The 18,346-nt window shown below is 40.4% G+C and overlaps 2 protein-coding genes across 4 annotated transcripts in view; one reads left to right on the top strand and one right to left on the bottom strand.

The window, feature by feature from the left end:
* The window catches only part of RPRD1A (regulation of nuclear pre-mRNA domain containing 1A), a 1,137,547-nt gene that overhangs the window by 814,000 nt on the left and 305,201 nt on the right, over nucleotides 1-18,346 (top strand). The window lies entirely within an intron of this gene.
* Nucleotides 1-18,346, bottom strand: part of FHOD3 (formin homology 2 domain containing 3) — a 514,974-nt gene that overhangs the window by 423,573 nt on the left and 73,055 nt on the right. For both annotated transcript variants that reach the window (XM_049769642.1, XM_049769643.1), the window contains exon 3: nucleotides 2,122-2,186. In XM_049769642.1, coding sequence (XP_049625599.1) covers nucleotides 2,122-2,186 — 65 coding nt within the window. The remainder of the gene's footprint in view (nucleotides 1-2,121; nucleotides 2,187-18,346) is intronic.

Raw genomic sequence — 18,346 nt, 5'->3', positions numbered from 1 at the left:
ATCCCATAGGGTCCCCCGAGCCTGCCAGGAGTGATTTCTGAGTGTAGAGCCAGGAGGAACCCCTGAGCGCTACTGGGTGTAACCCAAAAACAAAAAAAAAAAAAAAAAAAGCAAAAAAAAAAGAAAAGAAAAGAAAAAGAAAACTCCTGCCTTGAAAATGTTAAGCGCATTTCTTAAAAAAAAAAAGAGTATGTTTTCTTAAATAGATATTTTTAATTAACTATTAAACAAGATTGGTTGTTCATAATACAGTTGGGTTGTTTTTGTTTTTCACAATTGCAAACTTGTTCTTAAGTTTCAGTCATACAATGTACAACACCCTTCACCAATGCTCATTTTCCATTTTTTGTTGTTGTTGTTGTTGTTCGTGTTGTGTTGTTTGGGCCATACCCAGAAGTGCTTAAGGGTTACTCAGGTCTCTGCATTCAGGAATACTTTGAATTAGCTCGAGGGACCATACAGGATGCTAGGGATCAAACCCAGGTTGGCTGCTTTCAAGGCAAACACCCTACCTATGGTGCTATTGCTTGGCCCCTATATTTCCCATCTTAAATAGATTTTAAGGCAAATATTTTCCTTATGATTTTGTGTAAATCTACTTGGCACTGCCTTCCTATCCTTCAAAAAACTCATACTCATAACCTAAATAGCTACTGCCTATCAGCTGTATTCCAAGTAGGGCTTTTGTCTTAGATCCAGAATGGAAGTGAGGAGGCAAGTAAAATCATAGGTCACTAGCTTTTTCTCTAGGTATACATGATTGATACACCTGAAATAACTGAGAAGAATGTAAAAGCAAAAATAAAACACCTGGTTAAATATAATCATGGTAACTCGGTGCCATAGACTTTCCAAAAGGGAATGAGTGATCAGTGGCTGAAAATCTTAATGATTTTGGTTAGTTTCCAATAGATTCCAAACCTTCCCAGCCCCATTCTCCTGTTCCTGGGATTTGCTACTTACTGGGCAGAGTCACACACAGCAGTCACTCAAGAGTCCAAGCGAGAGTAGATGGGATAGGGCACTTGCCTTGGTCACCCCTCAACCTGCCAGGAAAGAGTCCTGAGTCTAGAGCCAGGAGTCGGCCTGTGAACCACAGGGTGTGGCCCCAAAACTAAAACAATAAAACAGCTGTCACTTGGCACACTTGCAGCCACACCACACTAAACTCCAGATAAAGTGGAATTACACAGATTCCCCTGTATATCCAACTACTTCTCATTCAACTTCTTGACTCTCCAACAGAAAAACAGAGAAAAGAAGAAAGATATAAGAAAGATTCCTTCCACTCTAGTCAAAAATACCACACTCCAGGTGGAGGCTGGGCCTAAGCAGCATGATTTGGGTCCCATTAACCAGAGGCTGGAATCAGAAGAACATGTTTTATAAAAACAAAATTATTCTAAGATCAAATTTAGTTCCACTGTACATAAGATAAATTTTAGTTTCTTTTTATGACAGTACATACTTGTCTCTATTTGACCCAATGCCAGGGGGGACCATACCCCCTTATAGAAACTCTTAATCTATTATCTAGTTTCAATAATTAACTGTTTCCAGTTCTACTCAGTGAAGAGTTCAGAGGATAATTCAGTGGATTCCAGAAACAGAGCTATAAGAATGACCCCGGTGAACAAAAACCCTGAGATTTTGAAACAAGTCATTCTTCTTCACAAACACATCTATTCTGCATCATGAATCCACATGAGTTCTGGCCCAGTGGACCAGGATTCTCCCCATCAGCTACCTAATCTCTGGCACCTCAAGCCTCATATCCCCACAAGAACTTTAAAAAGCCACCATAGAGCACATGGCAACCACTTCAGTGGGCTGCAGAATCCTAGACACAGCCCAGAGAAGAATCTCTTCTCTCTCCCAGCACTGCCATAAAGGACCTCTTCTACACTGTCTCATCCAACCAACAGAAGTCAGCCTGGAGGAGGGCTTCAATACTCAGCCCATGAATCACTTCACTACAAAGGAGCAGTACAAGATAGCGGTTGACCCAAATAGGAAGCATAACAATGAACATTTTGATTCCCATACGTGGCATGGACTAGTCACCACTTGGTCCATCACTAAGACCAGCAAGCCAAGCTCCTCTCTGTGGCTGACACTCACCAATGCAGGCGTGGACCCTCACAGACAGCTGTGTCCTCAGGATAATGCTGTGCTTCTTGCCCCGCCTAATGGAGATGAGACAAAACAAAAAAGGGCATCAGAAAAAGCAGACACCAACGTGCCACCCATCCTCTTGAAAGTTCTGACACAGGCGCCTAAAAGAAGCTGCAGATAAGCTAGGGCCTACACTAAATATGAACCCGGCTGAAGGCGTATGATGTCACAGTGCTGTACCAAAAAATTTGTTGCACTGGCACATGCATATTATTGCCAAACCTGGTCAGCTCATTCCATCTACAGAGTTTCACATAATCATACTTGACCATGTTGGGAAACTTTCTTAATCTATGCCCAAGAAGTGAAATCCCTGGAATGTACCAACCAAATCTGCTTGATCATTCCCATGGCTATTTTTACTGTTTTATTTTTTATATATTTATGTGTGTGTGTGTGTGTGTGTGTGTGTGTGTGTGTGTGTGTGTGTGTGTGTGAAGGGCACACAGAGTAGGGTAACCAGAAAGAGCTACTTTGCTGAGTACCATTTTAAGGCTGTGCTACTTGGGGCCTGAGTGATAGGATAGATAATAGGTAATGCACATGCCTTGCATGCAGGCAAACTGGGTTCTATCCCCAGTATAGCATATGGTCCCAGAGTTATGTCAAGAGTTATCCCTGAACACAGAGCCAAGAGTAAGCCCAGAGCACTGCTGGGCATACGCCACCAGCACCACCACAAAAATAAAAACAACACCTTTTTTCTTATAAAAGTTGGGAATACAAAGGATCTGTAGATTGTTTATTTTCAGGAGGGCAATTTCTCCCCTTTGACTCTTCCTCACTGTACTTTTTAGGAAGATGTAAGATGACTTTTTCTCCAGTTCTCCTCATGCTCAGGCTTATTTCATTTTAAACAGAAAAGGACTAAAGTAAGAGGGATTGGTATAATATGAAGGTATTGGTATAATGTGAGCCCTGACAACATGGGGCTCACAAAAGCTTTCAGGTTTGGGAAAAAATGAGAAGCCAGTAGATGAATGAAGGCATTCAACCAGAGCACATCACCTGTTGGTCTCACAGGCCCAGCCCCTTTCCCTCACCCACTAGCTATACCCACATCTCTCTACCAGGTTTCTTTGAGATCCCTCTGCCAGGGGTTTCCTTCTTCCACAGTTGTATAGAGATGACCACACATTTCACCAGAGCATATGGCTAATATTATTAATATAAATCCAGTCTACTATGCCATATAATTATTATAATTGTATCTTTTACTTTTGAGACAAGCATATTTTTCATATGCTACCAATTTTCCTTTACAAAAGAAGAAAAATTGGAGAAGAAAGGAAAATTGATGCAGAGTTTTACAGAAGCAATATATAGCCTAATGCTAACTATAGAGAAAGAAACTACATTCTGTCCTTTCAGTCATTTTTTCATTCTATGTGGGGCACTAGCTTTTAATAAGTCTCTCTCTCCCTTATCAGTAACATCATAGTAGCAAGAATACTTCAACTACCTTTAGTTAAATATTGGATGATTTTCTGGGGTGCAGAAAGTACCCCTCAGGGTCTAGCCTCACTCAGAGTTGGGTAGAGCTTGAACTGGAAACAGGGACTGGTAAGCCCTTGGCAGTGACCAGATCTTAACTATGAAAGAGCAAACCTGAAGTCATTATATGTAGACTATTTCTTGAAATTTTCGTTATAGATATCAGTTATAATAAATGTCAAATTAAAAGTAAAACCCAGGGGCCAGAGAGATGGCATGATGGTAAGGCATTTCCCTTGCATGCGGCCAACCCAGGAGGGATCGACCAACTGTTCAATTCCTGGTATCCAATATGAGCCCCTAGCTTGCCAGGGGTGATTTCTGAGTGCAGAGCCAGGAGTAATCCCTCTGCACCGCCTGGTGTGGCTCAAAAACCAATCAATAAATAAAGTTTTAAATATATATTTATAAAAATAAATAAATAAATAAAAGTAAAACCCATACTGGTTAACCATAGAGGAAAAGCATCGGAATTGAGATATTTCATGTAATTGATATATTTCAGAATATCTCAACTTCTGAAAAAGTGCAAAAAGGCCCATGGAGAAATCTTACTTTCAGCTAACAACTACAAAAGTCATTTTATGGAAGTTCTTATGTTTTCTGGAGAACAGAATGTTCTCTGTTTTTTTTAATGGAAGTTCTATGTTTTCTGGAGTGAATGTGCAGGGGCTAGGGAAGAGGAGCATGCTGGGATTCTAAGTACCAGCAGGAAAACCATGACAGTCTTTTGGAGAAAGCCAGAGCAGCCCTACCATTGAAGGGGCTGCTACCTTTTCTGTTCTTGGACTTGGGAGAAAGTAGGCAAGTAGACTGAGAAGCTAGACAGAATGAGAATGTAAAACCATGGTGCTTTTTCTTTTTAGAACTCACCACTGACAGTTCCTCTGCTTTAATCTTCTACCTCCTTCTCTGCCTACCAGTGGTCCTCAAACTACGGCCGCGGGCCACATATAGTATTTGTTCCCATTTTGTTTCTTCACTTCAAAATAAGATATATGCAGTGTACATAGGAATTTGTTTATAGTTTTTGTTTTTACTATAGTCTGGCCCTCCAACGGTCTGAGGGACAGTGAACTGGCACCCTGTTTAAAAAGTTTGAGAACACTGGGCCCTAGCGCATTAAACAAAATTTGACATTGGAAGAATTCTTCCAACATAACGAGTGGGTTTGAGAGTCAGAGGCTAGGGCAGGGGTGGCGAACAAGTTCAACACAAAGAGCCAAAATTTTAAACTGTGAGAGTCAGAGAGCCACACCACGCAGTGACCTGCCAAAACAAACACTCACATAAAAGCATCTAATTTTAACAATAATCTATGAAACACATATTGCATTTTGCCATTTTGTGTGAGGGTCAAAATCCTGCAGTGATGGTGAGGGTGTGCTGCATCCTCCGCACTACGAACTAACGGCCAGATGTGACCCAACATGTGATACATGGGTCCCTCCCCCGCTCCCTGGCCTGTGCAGTTGTTTCCGAGGGATGGGAGACGGGACTACGGGCGTGGAGATCTCTCCTTAGAGGTCCCTCCTCAGAAGCAGCAGAACAAAATCAGAACTTGGCAAAGAGCCACAGTATACAAAATCATGATAAGAGGCAAAGAGCTGCATTCATTTTGGCTGGGAGCCACCATGTGGCTTGAGAGCCTCGTTCCCCACCCCTGGGCTAGAGAATACTCATGACCGGGAATGAGACCCTAGAACTCAGAAAGGGCCAGCCAAGCTGGTAAGCACAGCCAGGTCCAAGCTTATTCTTTATCTCCCTACCCCTCTTTCCAAACTACCGTAATATCTCCATATTTCACAGAGTTCTTTATTTTTCATACATACCTTTTTTTTTTTTTTTTTTCAAAAACATACTCACCACCCATTGGACCTCCTCCGCTCTTGCTCCCACTTGCTACCTTCTTCTGCCCTCTAAAAACTATTGTCATTGTTCCACTGATTTATTTTTGTTTTTTTTTTTTTCAATTTATCTACTTTGTTTCCTTATATTGCACAAAGAAGTTAGACCATTCAAAACTGGAGCTTCTCCTTCTGACTTATTTTGCTTCCCATAACCCACTCATGTTCCATTTTGCTAAAAGTAATTTTTTCTTTTTTAAAATAAATAGTATTTTAATAGAAAAATAGTATTATATTGTATATATGTATGTGTATATATTTATATACACATATGCCACATCTTTTTATACAATTATCTATTGATAGGAAGTTCAGTAGATTCCAATTTAACTATTTTAAATCCTGCTACAATAAACGTCATAAGCACATCATTGAGTTAGTGACTTTATATTCTTCCTATAACTAACCAGAATGCATTTGCTGAGTTGCATGGTAGTTCTATATCTGTTTTCAATTCTTTAGGAGACTTTTTTTATTGTTATTTTTGTTTGTTTGTTTTGGGGTCACATCTGATGATGCTCAAGGGCTGCTACTGGGTCTACACTAAAAAATTATCCCTCGGGGTCAGAGAGATAGCACAGCAGTAGGGTGTTTGCCTTGCACGCAGCCAACCCAGGACAGATGATGGTTCAAATCCCAGCATCCCATATAGTCCCCTGTGCCTCCCAGGAGCGATTTCTGAGTACGGAGCCAGGAGTAACCCCTGAGCACTGCCAAGTATGACCCAAAAAGCAAAAAAGCAAAAAAAAAAAAAAAAAGAATTGTCCTTGATGGGGGCCAGAGAGATTGCACAGCAGTATGGCATTTGCCTTGCCCACAGTCAACCTGGATGGACCCGGGTGTGGCCCAAAAGCCAAAAAAAAAAAATTTATCCCTGGTGATGCTGGGGAGACAAAGTGTTCTGGGGATCAAACCCATGTTGGTTACATGCAAATTCCTACCTGCTGTGTTATCCTCTGGGCACCATTCAATAATCTTTTCCAAAAGGGTTTATCAGTTTTACATCCTCATCAACAATGTATAAAACTTCTACTCACTGCATACTCTTGCCAATGTTTGCTGTTACTTAGTCTTTTTAATGGAGGCCATTCTCACATGTGTGAGATAATATTATAATTTTGATGTGCATTTCACAAAAGCTATGTGATAAGCATTTTAAGTGTCTATTGACAATCTGAATGTTCTTTTTAGAGAAAGATCTACTCAGATCATCTGTCCATTCAGTTGGGTTGTTTATTTTTTGCTATTAAGTTCCAACTGTACATAAAACTTGCATATTTCTATAACCTACCTATAACACATAACTGAATGTATTACATACAAGTACCTTCTCCCATTCAGTGTATTTTCATCTTTTGTTTCAATTTGTAAAGGCTTTTTAGTTTATTGCAATCCCACTTGTTCTTTGCTTTCCTTTTCACTGCTGTTGGAATAGTCTCCACAGATTTCTGGGACTGATATCAAAGGACCTATTTACCCTGCATGTTTTCTTTTATTGTGGTATGCTTTTGGTCTTACATCCATGTCATTGATCCATTTTAATCATCTTTCTGTATGGCATAAAAAAGTGATCCAGAAATGAATATACATTTTTCTCAAGTGCCTATGGAACATTCTCAGGGATATGTGGTAACACAAGATAAATAAATTTTAATAAATTTGAGATGACTGAAATCATTTAAAAGAAATTATCAGATTTTCAGAATTGTTCACTTTCCAAGGCTGAACCCAAAACTGACCGAAAATTTGAACAGCACAATCACATAAGTATATCAATCAAAACAGTAAGGACAGAAATCAAAACTATAATAAAAATAATCTCCCTAGCAAAAAAAGTCCAAGGTCATACATCTTCAACTGTTTGATCATATGGGCTTCAATATTTGAAGACAACAATGAATGCTACAAAACTTTCAAAGACAGTAGTACCTACTTGTTCAAATCCTTGCAAATAATCAAGAGGAATATTCCCAAACACATTTATGAAGCCAATGTCTCTAATTCCAAACCCCACCCCCCCGCCAAAAAATACCATATGCATATGCTGATAAATGTTGAGGCAAAAAATCTTGCCATCCTGACCTGGTAGCCTGGGCCCTGGGGGGAGGGAGGTGGAGGAAAACTCCTCCCCTATGCATTTTCAAACTGGAGAAGGAGGCTGCAGTTGGACTCAGGAGACCCCATATGCCAGGACTTCATCTCTTCCACTGGTACGTTGGGGGCACTGGGCTGAACAGCTAGCTAAAGACCCTCTGGACTTGACCACTTAGTCCAGGGGACTAGATCTCCCCACACCAAAATGGCCTTCAGGGCCACTCCTGGTAACCTGGGCCCTAGGGGGAGGGAGGTCGAAGAAAACTCCTCCCCTATGCATACACAAACTGCAGAGGCAAAAGCAGGGCTCAGAGACCCCACATGCCAGCACTTCTGTTCCTCTTCCACCAGTATGTTGAGGGTACTGGCTGAAAATTTTCATATGCATACTAGGCCCCCTGCAGGGGTGTCTTTTCTTACTGATATTCATTTTCAAAAGCATGCGGGCACAAATACACTTTTTAACATTATCCAAAATTATTCTTATCCTTAAGTTATGTTTTGTGTATGCAGAATGTCCATTTTGTATTCTGCCCTTTCGCATATCCGTACAAAGCTCATTTTTAATCCCTAACACTCTCACCTCCCCCCAACCATCAGTACCCCACATTACTCTTTTTTTTTTTTTATTTTTAATTATGAGAACAAAGATGCAAAGAAAGAGGACAAGGTAAAGTTACAGTGGAAGGACAATCACCCATAACATAATTCTCAGAAGAAGTCCCCTTGCTGATATCTTAACTTTGAACTTTCAGCCAAAGAACATTAAGACAAACAAAACAGAATCCATGTACAATTACTTTGTCCCTCAAGTCCCCAGATTGTAACACATTATAATATTTCTTAACAGCACACAAGGCAATCTAAAGCCATAAAACTTACGTAACTCCTTAAACATTATAGGCATAGTATTTTTTACATTTCCCTGTACATGCATATTAGCTTAAGTTAACCTCAAATTTTAAGTGGTTTTTTTTTTAAAGATTAGAGTCAAAGGAGCACAGTAAAAACGGTGTTAGAGTGGCAATTGTTGTTTGCATAGGCCCACCAAAATATGAGAGGCATGGAAAGGAATAACCTTGGCCTAAATACAAAGAGACCCCAACCCCGAAGTCTCCTGGCTTAAGACCAACTCTAGGCTCCAGGCAAGTTAGATCGTCCAATCCAAGACATTGTCCGTAGTGCCAACACACTTTTCACACAGTCTCTGTTGTTGGTATCATGTTTCTGTGTTAAAGATCCTGGAATATGCATATCCTACATAGAAGTCAGGATGTGGAGCATCCTCTCGTTTCACCTCACCATTAAAGGGCAATGCAGGAAGCCCTGTCCTGTAAGCAGGTCGTTGTTAAGTCTTCTCCATGTTAAGGGAAGTCTCTTTTGAGCAGGTCGATGTCTGAGCAGTGGTAGGGTCTTCCATGGTAGAGGATTGCTTCCAGGTGATGTTATAGACAAACCTGGATGTTTCGTGGATGTCTTCTCTAGATCAGGGGTGAATGAAGAATGCCCATTCTTCTGAGGCCTGTGCCAGGTCATTATGTCAATGTTCAGGGTGTAAGGTCCCTTTGCACTACAAGATTTTTGTATTCCAATCTCTATTAGATAGGATCTTATTTGTATGTACAGTATTTTCTCATTTTAATGTGCCTATGCAAAAAAAGGAGCAATGCCATGTGGCGTTATTGGTGCATATGGGGGCCATAAGAACAAGTCCAATAATCCCCATGACATGGTTCAATCATAAGCATTAAACTGGGGGACTCTCACCAAATTTCCTTGTTGAACAGCTCATAAAGAGAAGATAAAAAGTGGTTAGAATCGTCACTGTATAAGAGAGTATTTAGTAAGACTTTAAGTTGTCAGGGAAAAACACAAAATATTCTAAAGACAAAAGTGTCCGTTTTATGTCTTTTGAAACAGTTCGGGGTTGTTACACACAATGCACGGCTTTGGTCTGTGATTAGAATTGTGCAATACTGAAGTTAAAAAGAGTAATGTGGGTTAGTGATGTTTGGTGGGGGTGAGAGAGTTAAAGAGTAAAAATGAGCTTTGAAGGGTTGTGGAAAAGGGCAGAATACAACATGGACATTCTGAATACGCAAAACGTAACATAAAGATAAGGAATACTCTTAATATATGCGCCCCCGCGTGGTTTTCCATATGCAGAGTGGTCAGAAAATGCCATTGACAAACTTAGTGCAACCGAGAAAATCTCAGCAAACCCCAAGTTAGGACCAACCTTGTCTGGCCGCCTGGGCTGGCACCCCAGAAGGCCTGGAGGCCGGGGGCCACATTATTCTTTTTAACTTCAGTACTGCACAATCCTAATCACAGACCAAAGCCGTGCTTTGGATCTAACAACCCACAACTATTTCAAAAAACATAAAATAGACACGTATGTCTTTTGAATATTTTATGTATTTTTTCTTTGACAGTTATATCTCTTACTAAATATTCTCTTATACAGTGACGATTCTACCCACTTTTTATCTTTTCTTCTCTTTGTGAGCTCTTCAATAAGGAATTTTGGTGGAAGAGTCCCTCAGTTTAATGCTTATGATTGAACCATGTCATGGGGATAGTTGGACTTGTTCTTATGGCCCCCAAATGTGCTGATAACGCCATGTGGCATTGTTCCTTGTTTGCATAGGCACATTAAAATGGGAAAATACTATACATACAAATAAGTTCTTATCTATTGGAACACACAAATCTTGTAGTGCAATGGGACCTTACACCCTGAACATTGACATAATGACCTGGCACAGGCCTCAGAAGAATGGGCATTCTCCATTTACCCCTGAACCGGGGAAGCTATCTATAAAACATCCAAGGTTTTTATAATATCACCTGGAAGCAATCCTCTACCAGGGAAGATCCTACCGCTGCTCTGACATCGACCTGCTCAAAAGAGACTTACCTTAACACTAAGAAGACTTGACAACAACAACAACCTGCTTACAGGATGTGGCTCTCTGAATTGCCCTTTAATTGTGAGGTGAAACTATAGGATGCTCCACATCCTGACTCCAATGTAGGATATGAAGATTCCAGGATCTTTAAAACAGAAACATGATACCAACAACAGAGACTGTATGAAAAATAAAAGTGTGTTGGCACTACAGACAATGACTTGGATTGGACAAACTAGTTTGCCTGGAGCCTAGACTTGGTCTTATGCCAGGAAACTTCAGGGGTAAGGTCTCCTTGTATTTAGTCCAAAGCTTTTCCTTTCCATGTCCCTCATATTTTGGTGGGCCTATGCAAACAATAATTGCCACTCTAACACCATTTATACTGTGCTCCTTTGACTCTAATCCTTAAAAAAAAATCACTTAAACTTTTGAGGTTAACTTAAACAAATATGCACGTGCATGGAAAAGTAAAAAATACTATGCCTTTAATGTTTAAGAAGTTACATAAGTTTTATGGCTTTAGATTGCTTTGTGTGCTGCTAAGAAATATTATAATGTATTACAATCTGGGGACTTGAGGGACAAAGTAATTGTCCATGGGTTCTGTTTTATTTTTATTAATGTTCTTTGCCTGAAAGTTCAAAATTAAGATATCAGCAAGGGCACTTATTCTGAAAATCCTGTTTATGGATGATTGTCCTTTCATTGTAACTTTACCTTGTCCTCTTTTTTGCATATTTGTTCTCATAATTAAAAATAAAAAATTAAAATAAATAAATAAATAATTTTAAAAAATTAAAAAAAAATCTTGCCATATTGAATCTAATAACATATTGAGGGAATCATTTATCAGGACCAAGTAGGATCCATTCCAGGAATGCAGGGACAGTTCAGCATACACAAATCTACTAAGTGTAACACACCACAAACACACATACACACACACATATACAGGAAAAAGAAACTAGAGCAAAATTATAACAATAGTTATTAAAAGAGCTTTTGAAAAGATAATCATTTGGGATTTAACTTCAAGGAATTCAGAATAAAAGGGAAATACCTAAGCTTAGTAAAACAAAATATAATTTAAAAAAAAATCACAGTTAGCATTTTAATGGAAAAGGCTTTTCATTTAATATATGGAACTAGAAAAAGATATCCACACTCATTATTACTGTTGTGTGTGTGTATGTATTTAGTTTTGGGGTCATACCCAGCAGTACTCAGGTACTACTCCTGGCTCTATGCTCAGAAATTGCTCCTGGCAGGCTCGGAGGACCATATGAGACGCCAGAATTTAAACCGGTGGGTTGGGGTCACACCAGTGGTGCTCAGGGGTTATTCCTGGCTCTATGCTCAGAAATCGCTCCTGGTAGGCTGGGGAACCTTATGGGATATCAGGGATCGAATCCAGGTCAGCTACAGGTCTGCCGCATGCAAGACAATTGCCCTAACTACTGTGCTATCACTCCAGTCTCCCTTTTTTCCTTTTAAACACTGTTCACCACTACTGTTTTTTGGGGGGCCAACCCATATGATTTTCAGAGCCTACTTCTGGCTCTGTCATCAGGACTCATTCCTTGCAGGCTCAGGAGACCATATCAGGGTGCCAGGTCAGGGGATTGAACCCACATCAAGCACATGTGAAGCAAGAATTGTACCCATTGTACTATCATTCCAGTTCCTCACCACTACATTCTACATTGTTTCAGAAGTCCTAACTAAAGAAAATAGGCCAGAAAAATACTTTAAAAATACTTCAAAAAATACTAAATTGGAAAACAAAAACTATTACTTCTATGGATGGTGTGACTATATATATATATATATATATATGTATAAATATGTATTTTTAGAAAAGAATTCCACAAAGAAAACTACTAGAAATCATAAATGAGTTCAGAAAAGTGCCAAAAAATAGATCTGCATTCTATTTGAAACTGAGTTGAAAGAAAGAGAAATGAAGATAACAATCCATTTATAATTGCACTGAGAAAGATAAAACACTTTAGAGTAAACCTAACAATTTAGGTGGGAGACCTACATACTGACTACTCTAACACATTACTAAAAGAAACAGAGATACAACAAAATGAAAAGACATCCCATGTTCATGGATTGGTAAGATCCAAGAACTTTTACAAACCCTTGAACTATCTCTCTGATCCTAATATGCTATATCTACACAATGGAACTCAATTCTTCTATTAAGATAAAATTGTGATCATTAAAACAAAAATTTATAAACTTGAGATGATTATTAAAAGAAGGAAGTAAATGATAATTATCAGATGGCTTTATTCTATGAGGAATATAAATTGCTAAAGTAAATGAATTGGCAATAAACAAAATATATATTTGGTGAAAACTATTATGGTTACCAGAGAGAAAGAGGTGATAAATGAATAAGAAGAGGTTTTTTCTGGTGACAAGATGATACAGTAACTTTGGTGGTAGAATATGGAAGTGTAAATATAAGCCCCCCATCAAAAATTTAAGATGTAAGTATATATAATAAAATTTGAACAAGCCAAATAATGTAGTATGTGAAAATGGAACAGGCCCAAGTAAGGTTTATCCTAAGAATTCAAGAATTATAGGTAGTCTAATGTTTTATTTATATATCAAATATATATATATATATATATATATATAACACATTAAACTTGACAGCTTCCCTCCCCTTACCACTTTTATTTTCCATTTGATTAATTCTGACATAACTAAGAAAGGTTAAATTTGGAGACAGGCCTCTCCCAAACAGTGTTTTGGAAGCTCAGTAAACCCACAGTCAATTTTTACCCAACCAAGATGTTAGTTTAGTACATGATGCTGCTCAGGGGGGGCAGAGTGATAGCACAATGGGTAGGACATTTGCCTTGCACATGGCCAACCTGGGTTTGATCCCCTGCATTCCATATAGTCCTCTGAGCCTGCCAAGAGTGATTCCTGAGTGCAGAGCCAGAAGTAACCTCTGAGTGCCGCTGGGTGTGGCCCCAAAAAACAAACAAACAAAATCAAAGATGTTTCTGAGGCCCTGTAGTACTGAGAATATCCAGGCTACGCCCACCAGTTCTCAGGGGACCAGGTGGTACCACAAATTGAACCGGGATGGTAACTGCTAATGTGCTATTCTTCCAGCCTGAGGAAGGTCCATCTTTAAGTATTTATGTTCTATGATCCTTTCATTGCTATTAATTAGGAACATAATAATTATCTATTTAAAAATAATAATTTTAATCACACTTTTCCAGAAAGCATGCCTCTGTCTTTTGTTTTATGTCTAAAAATTGTCAGAAAAGTTAAGTATCCAGGGGCAGATCTTTTGCCCCATGGGATACTATGTCCGACTGAGTTCATAAAATCATCAAAATAGTTGTTAACCTTCATGGAATGCTTATCATGTGCCAGATATGGTCCTTAAGCACTTTACACAGATAGAAGCTTCCCAAAATTCATCTAAGGTAGGCAACATTATTGTCATTTTAAAATGAAAAAACTGAGGCCCAGAAGGATTAGGCAACATAGCTGAAGTCACAAAGCCAGAGAGTCAGGACTCAGATTAGTCAGGCTGACTCCAAAACCTGCAACATCACCTCCTCCTAGCTGCCTCCCAGATGGGAGGGTCTTCATTCTCTCCCTCATTCCATACATGTTTGCTGGAGTCAACAGCATGTGCTTGATTATGGGAGACACAAAGTCCATGCTGTCTCAACAACAAAGTGCCTCCTACCAGTCTGACCGAAAGGTTTTGGAGGCTACAACATCAACTCATGCCTGAATTTCCCTTCTTCTGGCCCAGTCTACAAATTTCAAGCCTGCCAGATCCTACTGCATGAGCCAATTACTTGAAATAAGTATCTCTAGAGAGTAAAAAATATATTGGACAGATGAAGCTGGCTACAGAGAAGACGGGGACAAACCGAGAAAGTGCATATTGGTTCCATTTCCACTACAACAAACTTTGGCAGCTAATTTCATGGAGTTTGATATTCTGACAGTGAAATGGGTGAGGAACTGTCCCTGCAGAGTTATGTTGTGACTGTTTTGAGGCTTCTCTCTCTGATACTGTGTCCTCTGCAGAACTCCCACCCCAAGCCTGTCCTCTCGTGCAGCAGGGTGAGAAGAGAATGCATGGAATACTAGAATCCAGTAACCTCAAAGGCAAAAGCAGTTTTCTTGGACCTAATACTCCCCAGAGAGACTCAGATTCCATTCCTATCAGCACAGCCACTGCCAGGGAAATGTCACTACCTTGGAGACCAGCCATGGCCCATCTTCTGCCCCCACCCACAGCCACTGCTGCCCAGGTAACCAGAGGACTATCTAAAACAGATGTGCAGAAGCAGGACACTCCATCCAGGCAAGGTTCACATGCCAGGGACACACTGATCCTGCCATTAGAGGACTCTCTGAAATGTCTCTGATTTCCAAAGGTAGGAATCTCCTACAATAATGTCTTTGGGTCTGAGGGTATGTTCAGTAAATATGATTGGCCAGAGTCTCACAGAAAGAAGCCCATGTGTTCCAGTTCCATTCCTCTCTCAAGAGAATATTTTTACAAGAATCACAAATATTCTATTTTCTGAAATTATAATAACAAGGGCTTATATTACTTTTATGAAGTGGCATATAGTCAAAAACTTTCTTACAACTAACAACAAAGCCAATGCCCCCTAAATATTTGCCACTAACATTATAATTCAACTATGATTTCAGCAGAGAGCAGAAAACTGCTATTAAACTGTACAGTAGAGCAAAATCAAGGCTGGTGAGAAGCTGTCCTAAGAATAAGCTCTCTGGGATCAGAGCAATAGTAAAGCAGATAGGGCACCTGTCTTGCATATGGCAGACTCAGGTTCAGTCCTTGGTATCCCATGTTGTCCCCTCAGTACAACCAGAAATACAAGGCCAGGAGTAATTCCTAAAAATAATCACAAAGTGAGGTCCAAATTTAACAACCAAAAAAGAGAGAAAGAGAGAGAGAGTGAGAGAGAGAGAGAGAGAGAGAGAGAGAGAGAGAGAGAGAGAATAAGCTCTCTTTTAGTAAATTGTGGTGGTGTACGATTCAGCAGGGCTCAATTCAGGTGGGAAAGAAGTGAGAAAAGATTTGTAAAAGGATATTGCTAAGCTGAACTTTCTCAGGAGCTCAAAATCCAGGTCACCCAGCAATACCACATTCAAGCAGTCTATGCTCCCCTCATAGACAGATTTTGAAACAAGCTGTGTGATCTTGGGTGCATACATAGCCCCTCTGGGCCTTGGCTTCTCTGTAAAAATGAACATGTAGAAACCTCTTCCCCATAAATCCCCTCACTTCGGCCAGGCAGACTGTGCTTCCTTTTTCTTCTGACACTTCAGTCCCAGATTTACAGCATCCCTCCATGAGATCCAGGCCCCGAATTCACTCGACTTCACTGTCAGGTCCAGACCCATGATGTCCCTCCCTCCCCCCTACAGTAGCCACACAGTCTTCCCTGCTCTCCCTCTCTGCCTGCATTCTGTGAGGACTGCCTCAGGGATAGGGATCTGCTTTGTCAGATTCCAGCCCACACCTGTAAGAGTAGTCCTCTCCCTTTCCCCACACCCCCTACCATACACCATATGGTGTCATGTATGACCTGGGTACTGGAAGGTATTCAAGGCTGTTTCAGATCCCCTGTCCACTTTGCTTGAGGGCTGCTTCTCTCTTGTCTGACTGACCGACCAGAGCCCCCTTCCACAATCCTTTCAGGGACCTTAAAAGCACCAGCTGTTCAGACCCACTCCAAAGTCCTGATTTCACTGATTTGAGGCTGAGTGGAACAGGACATCATTAAACACAACAGGTGGTTGGAAATGTCTACAGTATTCTGTGCTGAGGTTCCTGGCCAAGTCTCCAAACACCTGGAAACTTTCCATAGGTCCCCTACCAACGATCTTCAAGCAGGCACCTAAAATCTAGCACTCCTATGCAGCTTTCTCCTGATCTCTGGCCCGTGACTGGAATATAAGGAAAGATGACATTCTAGACCACCAATTTATCCCAGCTGGAAAGAACCTTTTCTGTTTGCTTTGATTTGGGGGCTACACCTGAAGATTCTCTGGGGTCCATATGGCACTAGGTTCCCACAATCAAAACTTGCACACCAGCTCTTTGAAACCAACTCAAAAAAACATTTTGTTTATTTGGAGGCCATACTTAATGGTGCTTGGAAGAGAAAGGCCCACAGAGTACCACATGCAAAGTCTACACTCAAGCCCTTTCAGCAGTTTCTCAGCTCTGGATGGACCCTTTGGAAGAATCAATTTTCTACTACACTTTGACCAGGGGTAAATGTGTTGGTCTGCTCTGAGCCTCACACCACATTAAGGGCTGATATCCTTAATAACCTTCCCTGATTTACCAAAAGAACCTGAGACAATATCACACTTTCCTCTCAGCTGAAAGCATTGCTCAAGAGGAAAAGGCAGGTCAATGCTGTACCACCTCACAACCACACCCTAACCAAAATGTCTCTTTCAACATGAAGGGTTTTGTCTGTTGTTTGACTTTTCAGGTTTTATTTGTTTTCAGATTTAGGAAGATAGGACAGTGGATAAGATGATTGCCCAGATTCTGTCCCCAACATCCCGTATAGTCCCTTGAGCCTCACCAGGAGTGATCCCTGAGAGCAAAGCCAGGAGTAAGCCCTGAACTCTACGATGTATGCCTCCTCCCCAAAAAGGATGGTTACCTAATTAATTATACATCAGCATTTTAAATTAAGATTATACATTTGATTTTAAAAATCAGACTTAGAGCACAATCTAATTAAAACCGTTATGTTGGGCTGGAAAGACAGTACATAAAGTAAGGTGATTTGACAAGCTGCCAACCTAAGTTAAATTCCCAGCACCTAACTGGTCTCCTGAACTATTTGTCTGAAAGTCTGCTGAACCTTGTCTCCTGACAAGGAGGCATCTCTGATTGCAGAGCCAGACATAACCAGATGTGGTCCAAAAAGGACAAGGAAATTATAGTTTAGGGGTTTTCCATCCTCTCAGGCCTAGACACAAAGGAACCTCATACAATGGTACAATTGGATAAGGCTGATTTTTTTTTTTTTTTTTTGTGGTTTTTGGGTCACACCCGGCAGTGCTCAGGGGTTATTCCTGGCTCCAGGCTCAGAAATTGCTCCTGGCAGGCACGGGAGGACCATATATGGGACGCCGGGATTCGAACCGATGACCTCCTGCATGAGAGGCAAACGCCTTACCTCCATGCTATCTCTCCGGCCCCGGATAAGGCTGATTTATTAAATTCAGTTTTAAACTGGGAAAACTCCTTGAAGGCCTTTGAGGACATATGTATATGTGAAGAATTCTACAAACCTGACAAAACCCAGTGTTCTCATTTGATCCCTCAGGCAGAGGTATGGTAGCATCCTATGATTACCTCATGACAGGGTCGAAGCTAGTCACTCAGAGGCTTCCAGACTGGGCTTTATGCACCATACGATTTGGAAAGCAAGGGGCAGGCCTATAGTGCTTGCATCATTATTCATTTATTGCCTTATCCTTCCACTTCTAAAAGTCTTCCTTCTCCACTGTGATTAAATGTAGCTTGCTTAAGTAACATTTAAACAAGGAGTGGGTTAATTTTCAGTCCAGGTATAAACAAGGAGGGCAATAGGAAAAAAAAAAAAAAAAAAAAAACTCCTCTACTAAAAAAAAAAAACCAGGAAAAAAAATACCTGGCTGAGAACACACAGTACAAAAAGAGATCCACTTTCTCCACCC

Source organism: Suncus etruscus, chromosome 3, assembly GCF_024139225.1.
Source record: "Suncus etruscus isolate mSunEtr1 chromosome 3, mSunEtr1.pri.cur, whole genome shotgun sequence".
In the NCBI taxonomy this organism is placed as follows: Eukaryota; Metazoa; Chordata; class Mammalia; order Eulipotyphla; family Soricidae; genus Suncus; species Suncus etruscus.
This window is presented reverse-complemented; position numbering and strand designations above follow the sequence as displayed.